Consider the following 18,859-nt stretch of genomic DNA (forward strand, 5'->3'; position numbering starts at 1 on the left):
CCTGACGCACGCCGCACGCACTGCGTCGAGAGCGCGCACGTAGGCGTCGCGCGCCCGCGCTGTAGGTGCTGTGGTTCGGGAGACTGTGGTGTTGCCGGAAGGTGCGTGGGGACTCCGTGGGCTCGGCGGGCTGCGGGCGGGCGGGGCGGGGGTCTCGCCAGGCACTCGAGGGCGGTCTGGGCCGGGCGGGGGGCTCGCCGGGCGCTCGGGGGCGGCCTGGGCCGGGCGGGGGGCTCGCCGGGCGCTCGGGGGCGGCCTGGCCTGGGCGGGGGGCTCGCCGGGCGCTCGAGGGCGGCCTGGGTCGGGCGGGGGCTCGCCGGGCGCTCGGGGGCGGCCTGGGCCGGGCGGGGGGCTCTCCGGGCGCTCGGGGGCGGCCTGGGCCGGGCGGGGGGCTCGCCGGGCGCTCGGGGGCGGCCTGGGCCGGGCGAAGGGCTCTCCGGGTGCTCGGGGGCGGCCTGGCCTGGGCGGGGGGCTCGCCGGGCGCTCGGGGGCGGCCTGGGCCGGGCGAAGGGCTCTCCGGGCGCTCGGGGGCGGCCTGGGCCGGGCGGGGGGCTCGCCGGGCGCTCGGGGGCGGCCTGGGCCGGGCGAAGGGCTCTCCGGGCGCTCGGGGGCGGCCTGGGCCGGGCGAAGGGCTCTCCGGGCGCTCGGGGGCGGCCTGGGCCGGGCGGGGGGCTCGCCGGGCCTCCAGGCGCTGAGCGAGACGCCGCCCCGCAGGCGTCGTCCCCGTGCCCGCCATGTCGTACATGCTCCCGCACCTGCACAACGGCTGGCAGGTGGACCAGGCCATCCTGTCGGAGGAGGACCGCGTGGTCGTCATTCGCTTCGGACACGACTGGGACCCCACGTGTATGAAGATGGACGAGGTGCTGTACAGCATCGCGGAGAAGGTAGGCGGCGGCTCCCGGGGGAGGACTCAGGCCGGCTGCGCGGCCCCTGCCCCGAGCGTGCGCTTCCGTCTCCGGGGCTGTGTCCATGCCCCCCACCCCTGCCTCATGTCTGTGTCCAGGCCCCCCACCCCTGCCTCATGTCTGTGTCCAGGCCCCCCCACCCTGTGTCTGTGTCCAGGCCCCCCCACCCTGTGTCTGTGTCCTGGCCCCCCACCCCGTGTCTGTGTCCAGGCCCCCCACCCCTGCCTCATGTCTGTGTCCAGGCCCCCCCACCCTGTGTCTGTGTCCTGGCCCCCCACCCCTGCCTCATGTCTGTGTCCATGCCCCCCTCCCCGTGTCTGTGTCCATGCCCCCTTCCCCGTGTCTGTGTCCAGGCCCCCCACCCCGTGTCTGTGTCCATGCCCCCCACCCCGTGTCTGTGTCCAGCCCCCCCACCCCGTGTCTGTGTCCATGCCCCCCCTCACCCTGTGTCTGTGTCCTGGCCCCCCCACCCCGTGTCTGTGTCCAGGCCCCACCACCCCGTGTCTGTGTCCAGGCCCCCCACCCCTGCCTCATGTCTGTGTCCAGGCCTCACGCCCCATGTCTGTGTCCAGGGCCGCCCCTCCAACCCCGCATCTGGCCCCACCCGCCTCTCTGTGTCTGGGTCCCCCTCCCTGTGTCCGGCCCCTCCTCCTGTGCCCAGGGACCTTCTCAGGGTCAGGTTGTTGAGGTTGCTGCCGCCCTCGCTGGGACCTTCCTGGGCTGACCGTGAGCAGCTGAGGGAGCGCGGGCCTGATACTTTGTTCACTTGCTGGGGTTTGGTTTGTTCTTCAGTATTTATGTGAAGGGCAGAGTTAGAGTCAGGGCCTGGGCAGGTCAGGGGCTGGGTGGTGCTTGCTGCCCGCCCAGGCACATCAGCAGGGAGCTGGATCGCGAGTGGAGCAGCCGGGGAGACTTGAACCAGGGTCCATGTGGGATGCTGGTGTCACCCACAGCTGCTTAACCCGCCCTCGGTGTTAGAATCAGTACCCAGGTGGTCTGGGCTCGTCTGCTGACGTAGCAGTGCGCCTGTAGGGCAGTACTGTGTACTCTTGTGTTCTGTGTAAATAGGACGGTTTTAGGGAACTTATTTGGCAGCACTGTTAAGTGTTAGTAAAATATTTAATGTTGATGTTTCATAAATAACTTAAGTGAAGAGCGGCAGCAAAGCAGCCCTTTCTCGCCTGCCCTCCGTCGGCGCAGGGGTTCAGGGCCCCTTCCCAGTGCTGCCCAGGTTCTGGTGCTGTGGGCTCTTAGAGGCGCTGCCCAGGTTCTGCTGAGACGTGGCCTTGGGCCACACTCTCAGGAACCCCTCGGGGTCGGGCAGAGCGGGATGCCTTAGTTACCTGCCCTTCTGCCTGTCCCTCTGGGCTCCAAGAGAGCAAGGGCAGAGGAGTGCTGGGGAGCCGGGGCTGTGTCAGCAGCAGCACAGAGGTGCGCACATTCAGCAGGGAACCACTGCAGTGGCGGATGGGCACACCTGTCGTGTGGTCTGCGTGCCCTGTCTCCCTCGTGTCAGCTCCTGCTGCCAGCACGGTGCTCTCGGCTGGGAACAGGTGGCCGTGGCTCCTGGAGGGGCTCAGGGACCTTGCTGGATTTCTTTCTAACCTGTTAGTTAAGGACTGAGTCTCGTTATTAGTGCACACACACTGTGTGGTATCGAACCTGTTCATTAGGACATCGTAACTGGGCTCACTTCTGAATTTTTATCTTTGTTTTTTTTTTTTTTTTTTTTTTTTTTTTTTTTTTTTTTTTTTTTTTTCAAATTTTTATCCAAAAATTGGGATTTTTGATACTTCTTTTTTTTTTTACAGGCAGAGTAGACAGACAGAGACAGAGAAAGGTCTTCCTTTTTCCAATGGTTCACCCCTCAATGGCCACTGTGGCCAGCACGCTGCGGCCCGCGCTGCGCTGATCTGAAGCCAGGAGCCAGGTGCTTCTTTCTGGTCTCCCACACGGGTGCAGGGCCCAAGGACTTGGGCCATTCTCCACTGCCTTCCTGGGCCACAGCAGAGAGCTGGACTGGAAGAGGAGCAACCGGGACAGAATCTGACGCCCCAACCGGGACTAGAACCCAGGGTGCCAGTGCCGCTGGCGCCGCAGGCAGAGGATTAACCTACTGTGCCACCGAGCCAACCAGATACTTTTTTTTTTAATATTTTATTTATTTGAAAGGCAGAGTTACAGAGAAAGAGGGAGAGAAACAAAGAAATCTTCCGTCCCCTGGTTTACTCCCCAAATAGCCATAATGGCTGGAGCTGGGCTGATCAGGAGCCAGACTTTTTCTGGGAATCCCCAGTGGGTGCAGGGGCCCAAGCCCTTGGGCCATCTTCTGCTGCTTTCTTAAGCACATTAGCAGGGAGCTGGAGCAGAAGTGGAGCAGCTGGGATTTGAACCGGTGCCCATATGGGATGCTGGCACTGCAGGTAGTGGTCTTCTTTTGTTAGAACACCAGCTTGGGCCGGCGCCATGGCTCAATAGGCTAATCCTCTGCCTTGCGGTGCCGGCACACCGGGTTCTGTCCCGGTTGCCCCTCTTCCAGGCCAGCTCTCTGCTGTGGCCCAGGAGTGCAGTGGAGAATGGCCCAAGTGCTTGGGCCCTGCACCTGCATGGGAGACCAGGAGAAGCACCTGGCTTCGGATCAGCGTGATGCGCCGGCCACGGCGGCCATTGGAGGGTGAACCAACGGCAAAAGGAAGACCTTTCTCTCTGTCTCTCTCAATGTCCACTCTGCCTGTCAAAAAAAAAAAAAAAAAAAAAAAAACCACCAGCTTCCTGGTGTGTTAAGCTCCCACTTGCAGTGTCTGCCTCTCATAAGGGCACAGGTTCCATTCGTGGCTGCTCCACTTCTGATCCAAGTGCCTGGGCCCCCACACCCATATGGGAGACCCCGAGGAAGCTCCAGGCTTTAGCAGGGCCCAGTCCCAGCTATCTGGGGAGTGAACCAGTGGATGGAAGGTAACGGTCTTTCTCTGTTTGTCCCTTTCTCTGTAACTCTGCCTTTCAAATAAGTAAGTCTTTCTGAAACACACACAGGAACTTGAAATGCATTGAAAAGCTTTTAGTGTTTTATTTTCTTACTGTATAAGGATAGAATATGAAGTTTTCATTCTCTATCCCTTTTTGGGGAAGCTCAACAGGAATTTTTGAAATTTAAAGTTTTAGTATAAAGACCAGTGAAACTGTGAAAACCCACCTCTGCAGAGCCAGCAGGTGATGGGCGATCCTCCGTCCTGCTCCCAGTCTTTGTCCGTCCCAGCTTAGAGTCAAGTTTGAAATGTCAGGACTTGACCCTAACTCGGGCCATCTTCCTCTGTTTTCCCAGGCTCATCAGCAGGGAGCTGGATTGGACGTGGAGCAGCCAGGACTTGAGCCCCTGCCCACAGGGATGCCGGCACTGCAGGCGTGAGCTCAACCCGCTGCTCCACAGTGCCGTCCCCCAGAATGTAAAAAGTGAGGCTTCAGAAGTCCGTGGTCCTGGTCAACTGCCCAGACCCTTTTTCCTAGAAGTTTGGGTAGATTCATGTTTGGCTGAGAAACTATGAACACGTGGGTGGGTGATTGCCATCAGGGTAGCCTTCAGACAGGCATTTTCTAAGTTTTTTTTTTTTTTTTTTTTTTTTTTTAAGATTTATTTGAAGGGCAGAGGGACAGAGAGAAAGAGATCTTCCATCTTCTGGTTCTCAGATGGCTGCAGTGGTCAGGGCTGGGCCAGGCTGAAGCCAGGAAGCCATGAACTCCATCTGTGTCCCACGTGGGTGGCAAGGATCCAGGCACTTGGGCCATCTTGCATTGCTTCCTCAGGAGCATTAGTAAGGAGCTGGATCAGAAGTGGGATGGGGGGCTGGCAGTGTGGCGTAGTGGCTAAGCCTCCGCCTGTGGCCCTGGCATCTCATATGCATGCTGTTTCGTATTCTGCTGCTCTTCCAATCCAACTCTCTGCTATGGCCTGGGAAGGCAGTAGAAGATGGCCCAAGTCCTTGGGCCCCTGCACCCATGTGGGAGACCCAGAAGAAGCTCTGGTTCCTGGCTCCTGGCTTTGGATCAGCCCAGTTCTGGCCATTGCGGCCATTTGGGGAGTGAACCAGCAGATGGAAGATCTCTCTTTCTCTCCCCTCCCTCTCTCTCTCTATCTGTAAATCTACCTTTCAAATAAATAAATAAAACCTTTAAGGGAAAAAAAGGGAGCGGGGCTGGTGCTGTGGTGTAGCAGGTGAAGCTACTTCTTACAGTGCAAGCATCTCATTTGGGCACCGGTTCAAGTCCCAGCTGCTCCACTTCCGATCCAGCTCTCTGCTGTGGCCTGGGAAAGCAGTAGAAGATGGCTCAAGTCCTTGGGCCCCTGGACCCACGTGGGAGACCCGGAAGAAGCTCCTGGCCTGTCTTTGGATCGGCACAGCTCCAGCCGTTACACCCATCTAGGGAATAAACCAGGAAGACCTTTCTCTCTCTCTCTCTCTCTCTCTCTGCCTCTCTGTAACTCTGCCTTTCAAATAAACAAATAAGTCTTTTAAAAAAGGAAAAAAAAAGAAGTGGGGCAGGAGTCCAGTCAGCGCTCCAGTATGGGATGTGATGTCACTGCCCACCAAGCTGTAGCCCTGGCCCCAAGTGCTTCATTTTAATGGGGAGGTGGATTGTGTGGCTCCTAGAAGGGCTACCGTGGTGTTAACAAGACTGGGCTCCCGAGCTCTTGGGGGTGTTGAAACCTGGTTATCACTTAGTGATTCTGGGGGAGCAGTTGAGTTTCTGGCCCCCACCTGGGAGACCTGTGTTGGGTTCCCAGCTCCTCCCTGTAGCCCAGGCCTTTACAGGTACTTGGGGGATCCCTCCCCCTCTCAGAAAAAGAAACAAGGTGGTGAGCGGTAGGCCCTGGTGAGAGGTCCTTGGCTCCTGGTCGCTGCCCTTGGAAGGTGGTTCTTGCAAGAGGGTTGTTGGGAAAGCCTCAGTCAGGCCCAGCCCTTCTGCTCCTTGCCCGATCCACCGCTGCAGTGCAGTGGCCTGACCAGAGGCCAGACCAGTGGACCTGCCTGAGCTTGAACTGGACCCCCAAGACTGAGCCATGATAAACTCCTTCCTTGATAAGTAGCTTTTCTCAGAAGAAAAACAGACTGAAGTGTTAGAACAGACATTTACTGTTGTTGTGATTGAGAGAATCAACATTAAACCAGTGGGGTATGGGCAGGCATGAAGTTGCTGCGTGGAGCACTGGCACCTCACGTCGGGGTTTCCGGGGCTGAGTCCTGGCTGTGCCCCCAGTGCCAGCTTCCTGCTAGTGCAGAGCTGGGGGCAGCCGGTGGAGGCTGCAGTGGCTGAGTCCCTGCCGCTCCTGGGGAGACCTGTGTTGAGTTTCTTCCTCTTGGGTTTTGCCTGGCCCAGTCCTGCTGTTGGAGTTGTTTGGGGGAGTGAACCATCAGATTTCTCACTCTCTGTGTTGTTTCTCTGCCTTTTAAAACACAAATTAGCAAGAACCCAACCTGATAGACTGAAGTTATGGAGTACAAATAAGTGAGATTTGTGCATTTCAAAGTGTTTCAAAAGTTCATGGAAATTAAGTAATGTTGGTGCAAATTTGAAATCCATGCATCATTTTTTTATAATGCTCATTTTGCATGAACTTTTTGAAGGCCTCCTGTACAATTCAGCAACCAGCGGAAGTTACTGCAAAAGTATTAGGTGAAATGTTATTTTAGATACAGACTTTTATGACTAGATACATACAGGCTTACACAAATAGATACATTTAAAGTACCAGGAGTAGGTGAAAAAGAGACATTGCAAAGGTTAGAGGAAGATGCATTCAAGCAGTGTGGCCCTTCGTGGTTGGGTGGTGATCGGTGTGGTGTCCAGGTGGGAGTGAGATGTGGAACCCTTGTGTGGAAAGCGGTCTGTAGGTCTGCGGGCCCTCCAGTCACTCAAGCAAGGGGGCTTTTATGCTGTGAGAACTTCACAGTGGGCAGCAGCACGCTGCGCAGTGAGGGGGAGGGGCTCCGCAGCTCCGTGCCGGCCGAAGCCGTCAGGTGGCTGCTTGGAAGGGGTTTTCCCCCAGAACTTCACTGTTGGCTGGCGTAAAAGCACGGGTGTGGCAGCCTGGGGAACGGGAGGCACTGCCCACTGTAGAACACTTGATTTTACTTGACTGTCCTGTAAAAGCTTGTTTACAGTTACAGTACTGGGTGGTACAAAGCAGTGGTTTTTTCCATTTCTCTGTTTTCAGAAATGGAGAAAAATTGTGGACACCTACCTTCATTTCAGTTCTATGTAAAACATACCTAGGAGTTGTAGTGAAATGTTTGGGAGGACTGGCCCTGTCAGCTGTGTTCAGCCCATGTAGGAGGCAGGCGCCAGGGTCTAGCGAACCGCCCGGCAGGCTGCAGCCTGGAGCTCCAGAGCAGAGGTTGAGGTGCTGCTGGCCGGCAGGCCTGCCCGCGCCGGGTGTGCACGCTTCGGGGTGGTTCCTTTCTTGCTGGGGAGTGTCCACTTCCTGCCCTGGTGTTGAGGTTGATTTGTTCCTGAGAGGAGGAACGTGGCGGGGGCAAGAGGCGCAGAATCACCACACAGACGCCGGGAGGCGGGTGAAAGTGGGCCAGAGGTGAGCAGCCCGCAGGCTCGTTTATTTCCGTTGCTACAGCAGCTTATATAGGCAAGGCAGCCAACCCAGTCAAGGGGTGGTCTGTGCCCCAACCAATCACAGCCTGTTGCCAGGCAGGCTCCGTTGCCAGGTGGGTTTCAAAGCCATTCGTGAGTAACTGACGCTGGCTTGCCAGTGGCCATCTTGGCATGGCCTTCTCATTCCACCACATTTCCCCCTTTTTGTTTATTTTTGAGCAACGGGAGGCATGACTCTTGGCCATACCATTGTTGACCCCGTTTCCATGTGGTCTCCATACGCAGCTGTGCCTGTCTTAGGTTGTCTCCCAGGGGATCTTACCCATTGTTGACTAACCAGCACTCAAATCCAGAGACCACAAGAGTGCTTGCTCAGATGGGGGTAGGAATGAGGAACAATGTTTATCTGGAATGGCATGAGCACACACAGGCTGTGGGCCATTTGAGTGGTTGGCCAGAGCTAGTGGGGTATAAAACAGTAACAGATGTGGCTATGGGCAGTTCCTCAGGGTAGGATGATAGGGCAGGTGCGTCCGCTAACAAGGCAGATTCTTAGTCTTGTTCAGCTGGTTCTGGTTGGCTGTCAGTTGCAGGCTTGATGTTTCTGGGTGGTACCCAAATGGGCTGTCCCGCATCCTCTGGAAAGACAAGCATATCCTCGGCCCTTGGTTACCAGAAGCCTTTCTAAGGGCATTGGAATCCAGGGCCTGAATTCTGTGTCCACTCCTACATTTACGGCAAACATGCAGGTGGGATGGGGTCTAGCGGCTGCCCTGAGAGCCTCGGGTGCCTGAGTACTGCCACAAATGTGGGAACCCTCACTGGGTGCAGATGGGATGACCTCGCATGGGTTATTGTCTCGAGGTCCTCTAAGTCATCCCACGGGTATTTGGGGGGTGGCTGACTTGGCGTTGCTACATTGTTTGTTACCTTGTTTGCTACATTGTCATTTTCACTGTCCTGGCTCTCCCTAAGTCATCAACTGTTTCCTGTAAGACAGGGACCTGGAGTGACAGGCTCTTATCACTCACAGATTCACTGTGTTTGGTAATCTGCGTGCGCTTCTGAGAGGGGGGTATCTTTCCCATGTTTGAGCACTTAAGAGCAGTGCGCCACACCAACTCTAGCCAAAGGAAAGACACGCACAGCACTGCTGCCATAACAAAGCAAATTCCTAGCACCTCAGCGGCTGACGGCATTGTGCAGGGGTTCCCTACGTTAGATGACCAGACAGTGCTGTGTGTCAGATCGTAAGTATGTCCTGTGCTTAGTGGGGGACTTCCTTGATTCGTTAGGTCAAGGCCATAGGCCCACACGGTGTCTCCGGAGCATCACCTGTCTAAAGTGAGGGAAGATGACTTGGTTCCGAATTCTGGGATGATCAGTCCCTTATGTGAATTCACCAGGTGAACCGAAAGTAAGAGGAGCTGAGAAGCGGCGTACGCTTCTGGGCAGTGTGTGCTTAACCTGGGGTCACTTAGACCGAGGACAAGGACAAGGAAAGGGGTGTAGGAGGGGTTCTGTGCTCACCCTCACAGAACCGAATAGCACACAAAACACCGAGGGGCCTTCTTGCCGAAATCAAGGGGGGACCTCGCCGAGTCCGACACGCTGTCTCTCTCAGTCATGTTGGCGCACCAGATGTTGCAGTTGATTTCTTCTGAGAGGAGGAGTGTGGTGGGGGCAAGAGGCGCGGAGTCACCACACAGACCCTGGGAGTTGGGTGAAAGGGGCCAGAGGCTGGCAGCCTGCAGACTCGTTTATTTCAGTTGCTACAGCAGCTTATATAGCCAAGGCAGCCAATCCGGTCAAGGGGCAGTTTATGCTCTAACCAATCACAGCTTGTTGCCAGGCAGGCTCCGTTTGCCATGTGGTTTCCAAAGTCATCCAATCACAGCCTGTTGCCAGGCAGGCTCCATTGCCATGTGGGTTTCAGAGCCATTCTGACACTTGCTTGCCTGCGGCCATCTTGGCATGGCCTTCTCATTCTACCACCCGGGCATGGCCCCTGAGTGGGCATGGACTGAACTGGCTCGTAGGGCAGGATGATGGTCCTCTCCAAAATCATTCTCAGTGACAATGTGTTTCTTGAGTTTGAACACATTCAATGTTAAAAAGCTCTTCATGTAACACATACTTACCTAGCAGCACACGTGTGTACGAGACATGTCTGTGGACATGGCAGACATTCCTACCTCTGGGAGGCCCAAAGCCATGCTCAGTCTACACGGGAAGCGAGAGAGGAGTGGGTGCTGTGCTGTCGCTCGGTGGTGGCGGATCTTCCTCTGGGTGGTCTACAAGGTTCTTACTGAAAAGGGAGAGCCTGCTTCTAAAGGTTGTATAAAATGAGGATTTGCGTCTTGAAAATTACATGGGATCATCGAGTTAGGTATTTGGATGTCATCATTTACAAAATAGATACTAAACCACTCTGAAGAAGATGGGCTCCTTGTGTCATTTCCCGCTTTAAGCCGGGAGGTTGGCGATGCTGAGAAGCAACTGACTGAAGGACCACGTTGACTCTGGGGGCCTCTGAGCTTTCAGTGGGGTGTTGGAGAACACATGGAGTCCAGATATTCCCAGGAGTAGAGAGGAGTGTGTAATGAGCCCTCTGTTCCTGTCCTCGGCTGCAGTGGTTATTAATACGTTGCCATTCTCATGTTGTCTAGCCCTGATTATGCTGCAGCATTTAAAGCAAATCCCAGTTACCACATTATCCCATCTGTAAGTTAGAGTTGGATGTTAGAGTGACTTTGGAAAGAAATGTGGGTGGGTGCCTGTCTCCCATGGCTGCCAGAAAACGTCACAGGCCGGGTCTGCTCACAGTGTGGAGACCTGACATCCAGAGTCAGGGGCAGGGGTGTGCTCCCAGGACCTGGGAGAGAGCCTCCTCCACGGGGTGGAACCCACCCTGTCCTCCTTGGCCCCACAGCTTGTGCGCAGCACTTGGTGATGGGGGCCCACCTGCTGTTCCTGGAGAAGTCACACGCTCGGCATTGAGGTTGGACCTTATATGTAGCAGTGTGGACACAGCCCTGCTCAACACACGGAAGTGGTGTAAGCTTTCCGGAGGGTGTTGGCAGTATTTGTTTGAGCCTTACAGATGTCATATTCCATGGTCCAGAGGTTCTCTTGGGAATTCATCCTTAGGAAATGATGGAGTGTGTAAACAGTATAAGGGTACAGTTCACAGGTAGCATTAGTGTTAATGGAACATTTGATTGAGTCATGAAAAATCAGAAACAAAGTAACAGGATAGTAACAACATGGCCACTGGTGAAATAAGATGTAGAAGCTTGTGTTTCTGGAAGATGGGTAATTTGTTAAGGGAATGATCACAATGAAAGCAGGATACGTAATCTTGTAGTCTGACAACTGTATGATCACATTTCATAGAAACAGTACACATAGAATCTTTAAATTTTCTAGTTGATTTAAAAAAAAAGATTTATTTATTTGAAAGAGAGAGATCTTCCATCCACTGGTCCACTCCCCAGTTTTCCACAACGGCCAGGGGCTGGACCAAGCCAAAGCCAGGAGCTTCTTCCAGGTCTCCCACGTGGGTGCAGGGTCCCAAGCACTTGGGCCATCTGCTGCTGCTTTCCCAGCCATTAGCAGGGAGCTGGATCAGGAGTGGAGCAGCCAGGACTCGAACTGATGCCCATTTGGGATGCCGGTGTTGCTGGTGGTGGCTTTACCAGCTACACCACAGCACTGTCCCATAGAATTTTTTTTAACATGCCCTGAAAGTGGGGGGAAATGTGGCAAAAGAATTAGAGAAAAGAGGTAGAAGAGAAATGTAACAGAGGAATTAGACCAGTTACCTGCGGGTATTGAGGCTGGAGGTGATTTTACTTTCTTTATATTTTTCTGTTTTCTCTAAATATATTCTCTGATGAACTTGCAGTTAAAGAAAAAAATCACGGAAAATGTGTACAGTATCACCTGGGGTCCTGTTGGTACTGGCAGATGTTCAGTCCGGGACGGCTGGAAGGTCGTGGACGGCTGAGGTCTGCACACGTGTGGTTTAAAGCAGTGGCTCAGCATGCAAGCCCAGTTGTGGCAGCTCAGTGGGCTTTCGGGATCTCCCGTGAGTGCCACACTGTGAAGGCACTGTGAGAGACGCCAGAGTGAATCGTCAGAAGCCAGCTCCTCACGGTGTTGTGTGGTTTCCTTGTGTGCTAGCTTACTGGGCAGGAAGTGCTGGAGAATTCATTTGAAAATTGTCCAGTTATGACACAGAGTCTTGTTTTTTTAATGTGCTTTAACATAATGAGAGCCAAATGGATCTGTAATTTTAGTTTTTCTTAATTTCTTTTTCTCGTAGGTTAAAAATTTTGCGGTTATTTATCTTGTGGACATCACAGAAGTGCCCGACTTCAACAAGATGTACGAGCTGTACGACCCGTGCACGGTCATGTTTTTCTTCAGGTATGTCTGACCTCACGCACGGGTGGTCTGAGCTTGGCCGTGATCAGCAGTCCTGCAGGAGCAAGCCAGTTATGTGGTCACGTGGCCAGGGGATCCCTGTGAGTCTTCAGTAATTGTCAAAGTACAGTTCCAGTTTCCGTGTTTACTCAGTAACAAGTTCCCCTCTTGAAGTAAAGTGGCCAGGAAGGCCAGCAGGGTGCCATTGAAATAGAGAAGTTACTCTCACTGCCGGCGTCACTCACCAGTTACCACGTCAGCACCTTTGTTTAGTGTCCTTATCAGTTGGCTTTGCTTAAAGCATGTTTTCTCCGCTCTGAGTTCTGTTGAGTTATTTGGAAACAGCTTGGCCAGCAGCAGTGAGAGCACCGGCCACACTCTGGGATGGGCGCCTCCCAAGGGGAGCAGAGCCGGGGTGTGTGCTCTGTGCCCGCAGGCCTGCTGGTGAGGCTTTGGGCAGGGTCAGCTGCAGGACTCGGTCGCACGAGGCAGAACCGCGGCTGGGCTGCTCTCCGCTGTGGCTCATCCGGCTCCTTGTGCTCGTGGGTCTGCGGTCGCTGTGCCCTGCTCGGCTGGGAAGGCGCTGGCCGGTCGAGTCACTCTCACAGTCTCAGTTGGACCTGAAGCCCTGCTCTGGGCACTGGAGTGGCTCAGGTGGTCCAGCGCAGTCTGTGTGTCACATCAGCTAAGACTGGGAGCCCGCCTGGCCTCTCCAGTGCTCACAGGCGTGGGGTCTCAGTGTGCGCCCACCAGGAGTGTGCTGCCTGCAGGCGCCTCTGCCGCAGCCTCACGTCCCTCGGGCCGGCTGAGGCTCTGCAGACACCACTGCACCTGTGCGGCCCTGAGAGACCGAGAGGGAAGGGAGTCCACTGCCCCACATCCTGGATGGGCCCAGGAAACAGAACTGGGAGGGAGGCGCCGATCCACGGCCCGGCAGACTGGTGCCTGTACCCAAGTTTCCCTGCCTCATGAGCCGTGTCTGCCTCTGGGTCCTTTGTTCCTGGTTCCTGCGGTAGCCCTCTCGGCCGTCCCCAGTGTTAGAGTCGGGATGCCCCACGAGCAGGGAGGGATTCCTGGCTCACCCCTTTCGCTTGTGACTGGGGTCTGCCACCCTTGGTCTTGCCTGGTTTCAGCGTATTTGCCATCTGCAGAGTCTGAGGGTTTATTTTCCTTTTTAAAATATTTATGTATTTGTTGGAAAGGCAGATGATAAAAGAGGAGAGATCTTTCATCCACTGGTTTATTCTCCAAGCCAGGCTGAAGCCAGGAGCCAGGAACTCCATCTGGGTCTCCCATGCAGGTGCAGAGGCCCAGGCGCTTGGCCATCCTCTGTGCAGCACAGCCCAGATCCAGAGGGGAGTGAGCTCAGTGTGCCCCCCTGCATGTGTGAGGGATGACTGACGTGGAGCAGGCAAGAGGGGGTGGGAGACAGGTGTCCAAATCCCAGCGAGCGTGGGAAGGCTGTCCTGGACGTGACCGTGTGAAGCGGAGCGGGGCATCAGATGTGCCCATGGCTCACCCTGTCGAAAGGAGGCCACACGGGAGCCGTCCCCTGAGGCCAGACCTGTGATCCTATAGGAGTCACTGAACGTCTCGCCTTGGCAAACCCGGGAAGACTCAAATAAAACAAAGGGCCTATGAGAGCACAAACTCAGGGAGGAGGTCTGGCTCCTGGGAGGTGCAGTGTGTGAAGATCTTTCACTTCCTTGATCACAGAAATGCAAAATGTCATTTTAATTTCACAGGTCTGGGTCTTTGGGTAGAGTTTATGCTAAGCGTCTCTCAGAGCACTGTGGAACCTTCCGGTGCTTCTCCAGGTGGACCAGTGTGGCCCTCGTGTGTCCTGACCTTTAGTTGCCCTGGAGGGTATTTGATAGCCCAGGAAAAACAGCACCGAGCGAGCTGTGTTGTGCAGCAGAGTCTGTGTCCTGGAAGGGTGTGAGCAAGCGGTAGGAGCAGGGGAGAGTGGGCGGGTCTCCGTGCAGGTTCTCAGATCCTGATGGGAGTCACTAGGAGCAGGGGAGTGGGCGGGTCTCCGTGCAGGTTCTCAGATCCTGATGGGAGTCACTAGGAGCAGGGGGAGTGGGCGGGTCTCCGTGCAGGTTCTCAGATCCTGATGGGAGTCACTAGGAGCAGGGGGAGTGGGCGGGTCTCCGTGCAGGTTCTGAGATCCTGATGGGAGTCGCTAGGAGCAGGGGGAGTGGGCGGGTCTCCGTGCAGGTTCTCAGATCCTGATGGGAGTCACTAGGAGCAGGGGAGTGGGCGGGTCTCCGTGCAGGTTCAGAGATCCTGATGGGAGTCGCTAGGAGCAGGGGGAGTGGGCGGGTCTCCGTGCAGGTTCTGAGATGCTGATGGGAGTCACTAGGAGCAGGGGGAGTGGGCGGGTCTCCATGCAGGTTTTCTGAGATCCTGATGGGAGTCACTAGGAGCAGGGGAGTGGGCGGGTCTCCATGCAGGTTCTGGGATCCTGATGGGAGTCACTAGGAGCAGGGGAGTGGGCGGGTCTCCGTGCAGGTTCTGGGATCCTGATGGGAGTCACTAGGAGCGGGGGAGTGGGCGGGTCTCCGTGCAGGTTCTCAGATCCTGATGGGAGTCACTAGGAGCGGGGGAGTGGGCGGGTCTCCATGCAGGTTCTGGGATCCTGATGGGAGTCACTAGGAGCAGGGGAGTGGGCGGGTCTCCGTGCAGGTTCTGGGATCCTGATGGGAGTCACTAGGAGCGGGGGAGTGGGCGGGTCTCCGTGCAGGTTCTGGGATCCTGATGGGAGTCACTAGGAGCAGGGGAGTGGGCGGGTCTCCGTGCAGGTTCTGAGATCCTGATGGGAGTCACTAGGAGCAGGGGAGTGGGCGGGTCTCCGTGCAGGTTCTGGGATGCTGATGGGAGTCACTAGGAGCAGGGGAGTGGGCGGGTCTCCGTGCAGGTTTTCTGAGATCCTGATGGGAGTCACTAGGAGCGGGGGAGTGGGCGGGTCTCCGTGCAGGTTCTGGGATCCTGATGGGATCGATGCCTTCCTCCCCAGGAACAAGCACATCATGATTGACTTGGGCACCGGCAACAACAACAAGATCAACTGGGCCATGGAGGACAAGCAGGAGATGGTAGACATCACCGAGACCGTGTACCGCGGTGCCCGCAAGGGCCGCGGCCTGGTTGTGTCTCCCAAGGACTACTCCACCAAGTACCGGTACTGAGCCTCGGCGAAGCCATGGGGCCGTCCCCGCGCGGGGATGGTGCAGAGCGCCTCAGGCCTTGGGAAACAGCCGCGCCCGAGGCCTGGAGCTCTTTGCAGCGCCCAGCCGGCCGTCCTGCTCCGCGTGCTTAGCCGTCTGCGGAAGGCGCTGTTGTGTCCAGCTGTGGAGGCAGGAAGCCCACGGGGCAGCCTGGGCTCTGTCTGAGGCCGTGGCACAGGGTCTTCTGCCTGGCTCCTGGTGCCTCCTCCTGCGCGCCTCCGTAAGGACACAGCCACGATGGACGGCGGCCCACCTGCCCCAGCTGCCCCAGCACGAGCTCCCGCCACTGACTGCGTCTGGGCTGACCTGTTGCTGGGTGGGGCTGCAGTGTGCGGTCCTGAGGCTCGTCCAGAATGCTGCTCTCCCCACAGGGGCTGGCAGCGCTGTCGTCACGGCCTCAGGCACACTGTGTCCTGTCCGCATGGTGAAGTCCCTTTCAGGGCAGGCCTTCGGCCCAGCGGGCTAAGGCAGCACCCGCAGCACTCGAGCCCTGGCTACGCTGCATCTGGTCAGCTTCCTGCTAGTGCCCTTGGGAAGGCAGTGGATGGCTCAGGTGTTGGGGCCCCTGCCACCATGTGGAGGCTCAGACGGAGTCCCTGGTTCCTGGCGTCAATCTGGCGCTGCCCCAGCTGGTGTGGGCATTTGAGGAGTGAACCAGCGGACAGGAGATCCCCATTTCTATCCCTCCCTCCCTCTCTGCCTTTCACATAAATAAATAAATAAATCTTAAAAAAAAATGGAAAAGGTGTCTTTCCTGCAGCCTGTTTCTCTTCCACGGTGTGCGTTCACGCTGTGACATGAGAGGGCGTGCGCACCCTGGTGCCCTGCGGCCTCTGTCTGGCTTCAGACCCAGGCTCTTCTAACTGGGCAGTTGCCTTGGCTGCTCTCCGTACACACGTGTTAACACAGGAAGCAGTGCCTGTTGGTAAGTAGTACCTTGTAAACGTGTTCACACCTGTGAGGCTGTGCTTGTGGGTACATATGTAGTGCTGTTGTTAGGGTGAGGTGGTTAAAACAAGGAATGCTTAATGGGAAATTTTGTACATACAAATGTGCAAGCCTGTGGTTTACTCTCATCCATTTTTCTGTACAATGAGGAGTATAGGCCCTTGCATGGTGTCACAGCCACCAGAGTGAGGGGTGCTGGGAACATGGAGGAATCGGGGCCTTGCTGCCCTGCTGGGGGTGCTGTAGGATGGTCAGACAGGGCCTCAGACCTGGTGCTGCCTCTGGACCCTAGGTGGGAGCCCAGAGAACTGAGCACCTGAGTCCACACAGCTGTGCTGAAGAGACTGTCCACCGGCGGTTTAACCGTGCTGTTGGATGTTACCAATTGCACGAACCCTGAGACCACCCCGCTGTGGGAAGATGCAGAGCCTGTGAGTTCAGGGTTGCCCAAGCTGGAAGAGATGGGTGGGTGTCTGAGGTGGGTGGTGGGTGCATGGCTGTGTGGGGACCGCTGAACTGTCCATGGGAGGTTCCCAGGGGGTGTGGGTCACATGTTAGTGTGGCTTCCATGTCTAAGTTTCTTGTAGACATGTCACTGGGTGAGCACCATGGATGGGCATTGTAAGTAACAGGGTTCTTCCCAGTTCTGGGGTCTGGAAGTGCCAGGCCGAGGTTCCAGCTAGTGAGGTGTCTGGTGAGGGTGTGGGCGCCTCTGCACAGCCCCACAGGAGCGAGGGACTCTCCGGGCCCATTGTCCTATGAGCTCAGGGCCCCAACCCACAACCACGTTGAGTCTTAGTCACCTCTGCAGAGCCCCTCCCCCCCAAAAGTAGGTTGGACTGTGCATGGATGCTCCGCCCAGGGCTCAGACGTGAGCCACATCTTCACATGCTACCTTGCCTTTTGCTTGAAAGCAAGCAAATTGCAAGTCAATTCCACAAATCCTTCAACGCCTACCAGGTAGATGCTTAGCAGAGACAGAGACTAAAGCTTAGATTGCCCCAAGTTTAAGTAGCAGCAGAGGATGTGCACTTGAACGCTGACCTGATGGCTGCCCTCGCCTCGTCTGCTCCCCGTTGCTTCGGGGCTCTGGGAAGGAGCTGGCGGGGCTGTAAGCCTGGGTTCCAGACGGTAGGAACTCGGGTCCTGGAGACAGGCATGCACACACAAGGAGGTGGGCACGAGCGTGTGTTGCAGCATTGTTTGGAAACAAGTAGTCAAATAGAAAATAGATTAATTCAAACGACTGCTGCTCGGTGGTGAGTGAGTGAGAGCCACAGCTGTGGACAGGTGAACTAGGGGAACAGATGTGAAACCACGTGTCCACAGGGGGCTGCGTTTTTCTGATTGCACCAGTGGAGCCCTTCGCTACCATCCACACACACCTTAAGGAACCATACCCAGGGCCAAGATGCACTCTCTGGGTTTCTTAGCAAAATGTAGGTGCAAATTTGGAAAGAAAAATAGAATGAGTACATGAGGACCTGCCTCTTGAGGGCCAGTGCTGTGGCATGGTGGGCTAAGCCTCTGCCTTCAGTGCTGGCATCCCATATGGGTGGCAGTTTGTGTCTCGGCTGCTCCTCTTCCGATCCAGCTCTCTGCTGTGGCCTGGGAAAGCAGCAGAAGATGGCCCAAGTCCTTGCCCCCTGCACCCACGAGGGAGACCCAGAAGAAGCTCCTGGCTCCTGGCTTCAGATTGGTGCAGCTCCGGCCGTTGCGGCCATTTGGGGAGTGAACCAGCGGATGGAAGGCCTCCCTCTCTCTGTAACTTTACCTCTCTAATAAATAAGTAAATAAAATCTTTATTTAAAAAAAAAAAAACTTCTACATGACTTTTATTAACAGCTTTGAGAATGCATCTCCCCCTAGCATTCTTTTTTCTAAGTTTTTATGGTGTATCAGTCCCCACGAGAAGATCACGTGATCACTGTAGATCCACTGCAGAATCTACTCTGCTGTTCCCCAATCTTCAGCTCACTTTTTTTTTTCCCCCAAAGATTTATTTGAAAAAAATCACAGAAAAAGAGATCTTCCATCTGCTGGGTCACTCCCCCGATGGCCTGGCCAGGGCAAGGCTGAAGCCAGGAACTCCAGCTGGGTCTCCCACGTAGGTCACGGGCCCGCTGCTTTTCCACACATGGAGCTGGATCAGAAGTGCATCAGGACACAAACCAGCACTCACAGGGGATACTGGTGCTGGGGCTTGACCCACTATGCCACAGTGCTGGCTCCTCCAGCTCACTTTTTAAAGAAATATGAAAGGCAGACTGACAGAGATCTTCCACCTGCTGGTTCACTCTCCAAATGGCTGCAACTGCTGCGGCTCCATCCAGGTCTCCCACCTGAGTGGCAGAGGCCCAAGTACTTGGGCCATCAGCTGCTGCCTTTCCAGGTGCGTTAGCAAGGAGCTGGATTGCAAGTGGAGCAGCCGGGACTGGATCCCGGCACTGCAGGTGGCGGCTCACCTGCTGTGCCACAGCACGGCCCCTCCAGTTCACTCTGCCAGCACCTGTGGCCTTGACAGCCTCCTGGGCCTCCCTCCTGTTCTTGCTCCTTGCTGTCTCCTTGGAGTCTTCCCACATAGGCCATGCAAGTCTGTGTTGGATTCATTTGTCTTTGCATAACCCTTGGAGTCGTAAATCATGCCAAAGCCACTTGTCTTGCCACCACCGAGATAAGTTCTGAATCCAGATACAGAGGTGATATCGGTGTGGGCTTGTGCATTGGCTCCGTTTCCACAGT

General features: G+C 55.8%; 1 protein-coding gene across 1 annotated transcript; it reads left to right on the forward strand.

Moving 5' to 3' along the window:
- The first annotated feature begins 50 nt into the window (after positions 1-50).
- TXNL4A (thioredoxin like 4A) lies at positions 51-15,906 on the forward strand. The gene is made up of 4 exons (XM_051840447.3): positions 51-101; positions 715-887; positions 11,839-11,942; positions 14,959-15,906. The coding sequence occupies exons 2-4, from the start codon at positions 735-737 to the stop codon at positions 15,128-15,130; spliced, it is 429 nt and encodes a 142-aa protein (XP_051696407.1). The 5' UTR covers positions 51-101; positions 715-734; the 3' UTR covers positions 15,131-15,906.
- Positions 15,907-18,859: the final 2,953 nt, after the last annotated feature.

This window comes from Oryctolagus cuniculus, chromosome 10 (assembly GCF_051225735.1).
Source record: "Oryctolagus cuniculus isolate XC-2025 breed Fujian yellow rabbit chromosome 10, ASM5122573v1, whole genome shotgun sequence".
Lineage (NCBI taxonomy): Eukaryota > Metazoa > Chordata > Mammalia > Lagomorpha > Leporidae > Oryctolagus > Oryctolagus cuniculus.

Bases quoted from the DNA above. Each gene is read 5' to 3' on its own strand.
- TXNL4A (XM_051840447.3), top strand. From the start codon at position 735: ATGTCGTACATGCTCCCGCACCTGCACAACGGCTGGCAGGTGGACCAG. The intron at 888-11,838 runs GTAGGCGGCGGC...TTTTTCTCGTAG, and splicing joins TGTACAGCATCGCGGAGAAG to GTTAAAAATTTTGCGGTTAT. The intron at 11,943-14,958 runs GTATGTCTGACC...CTTCCTCCCCAG, and splicing joins ACGGTCATGTTTTTCTTCAG to GAACAAGCACATCATGATTG.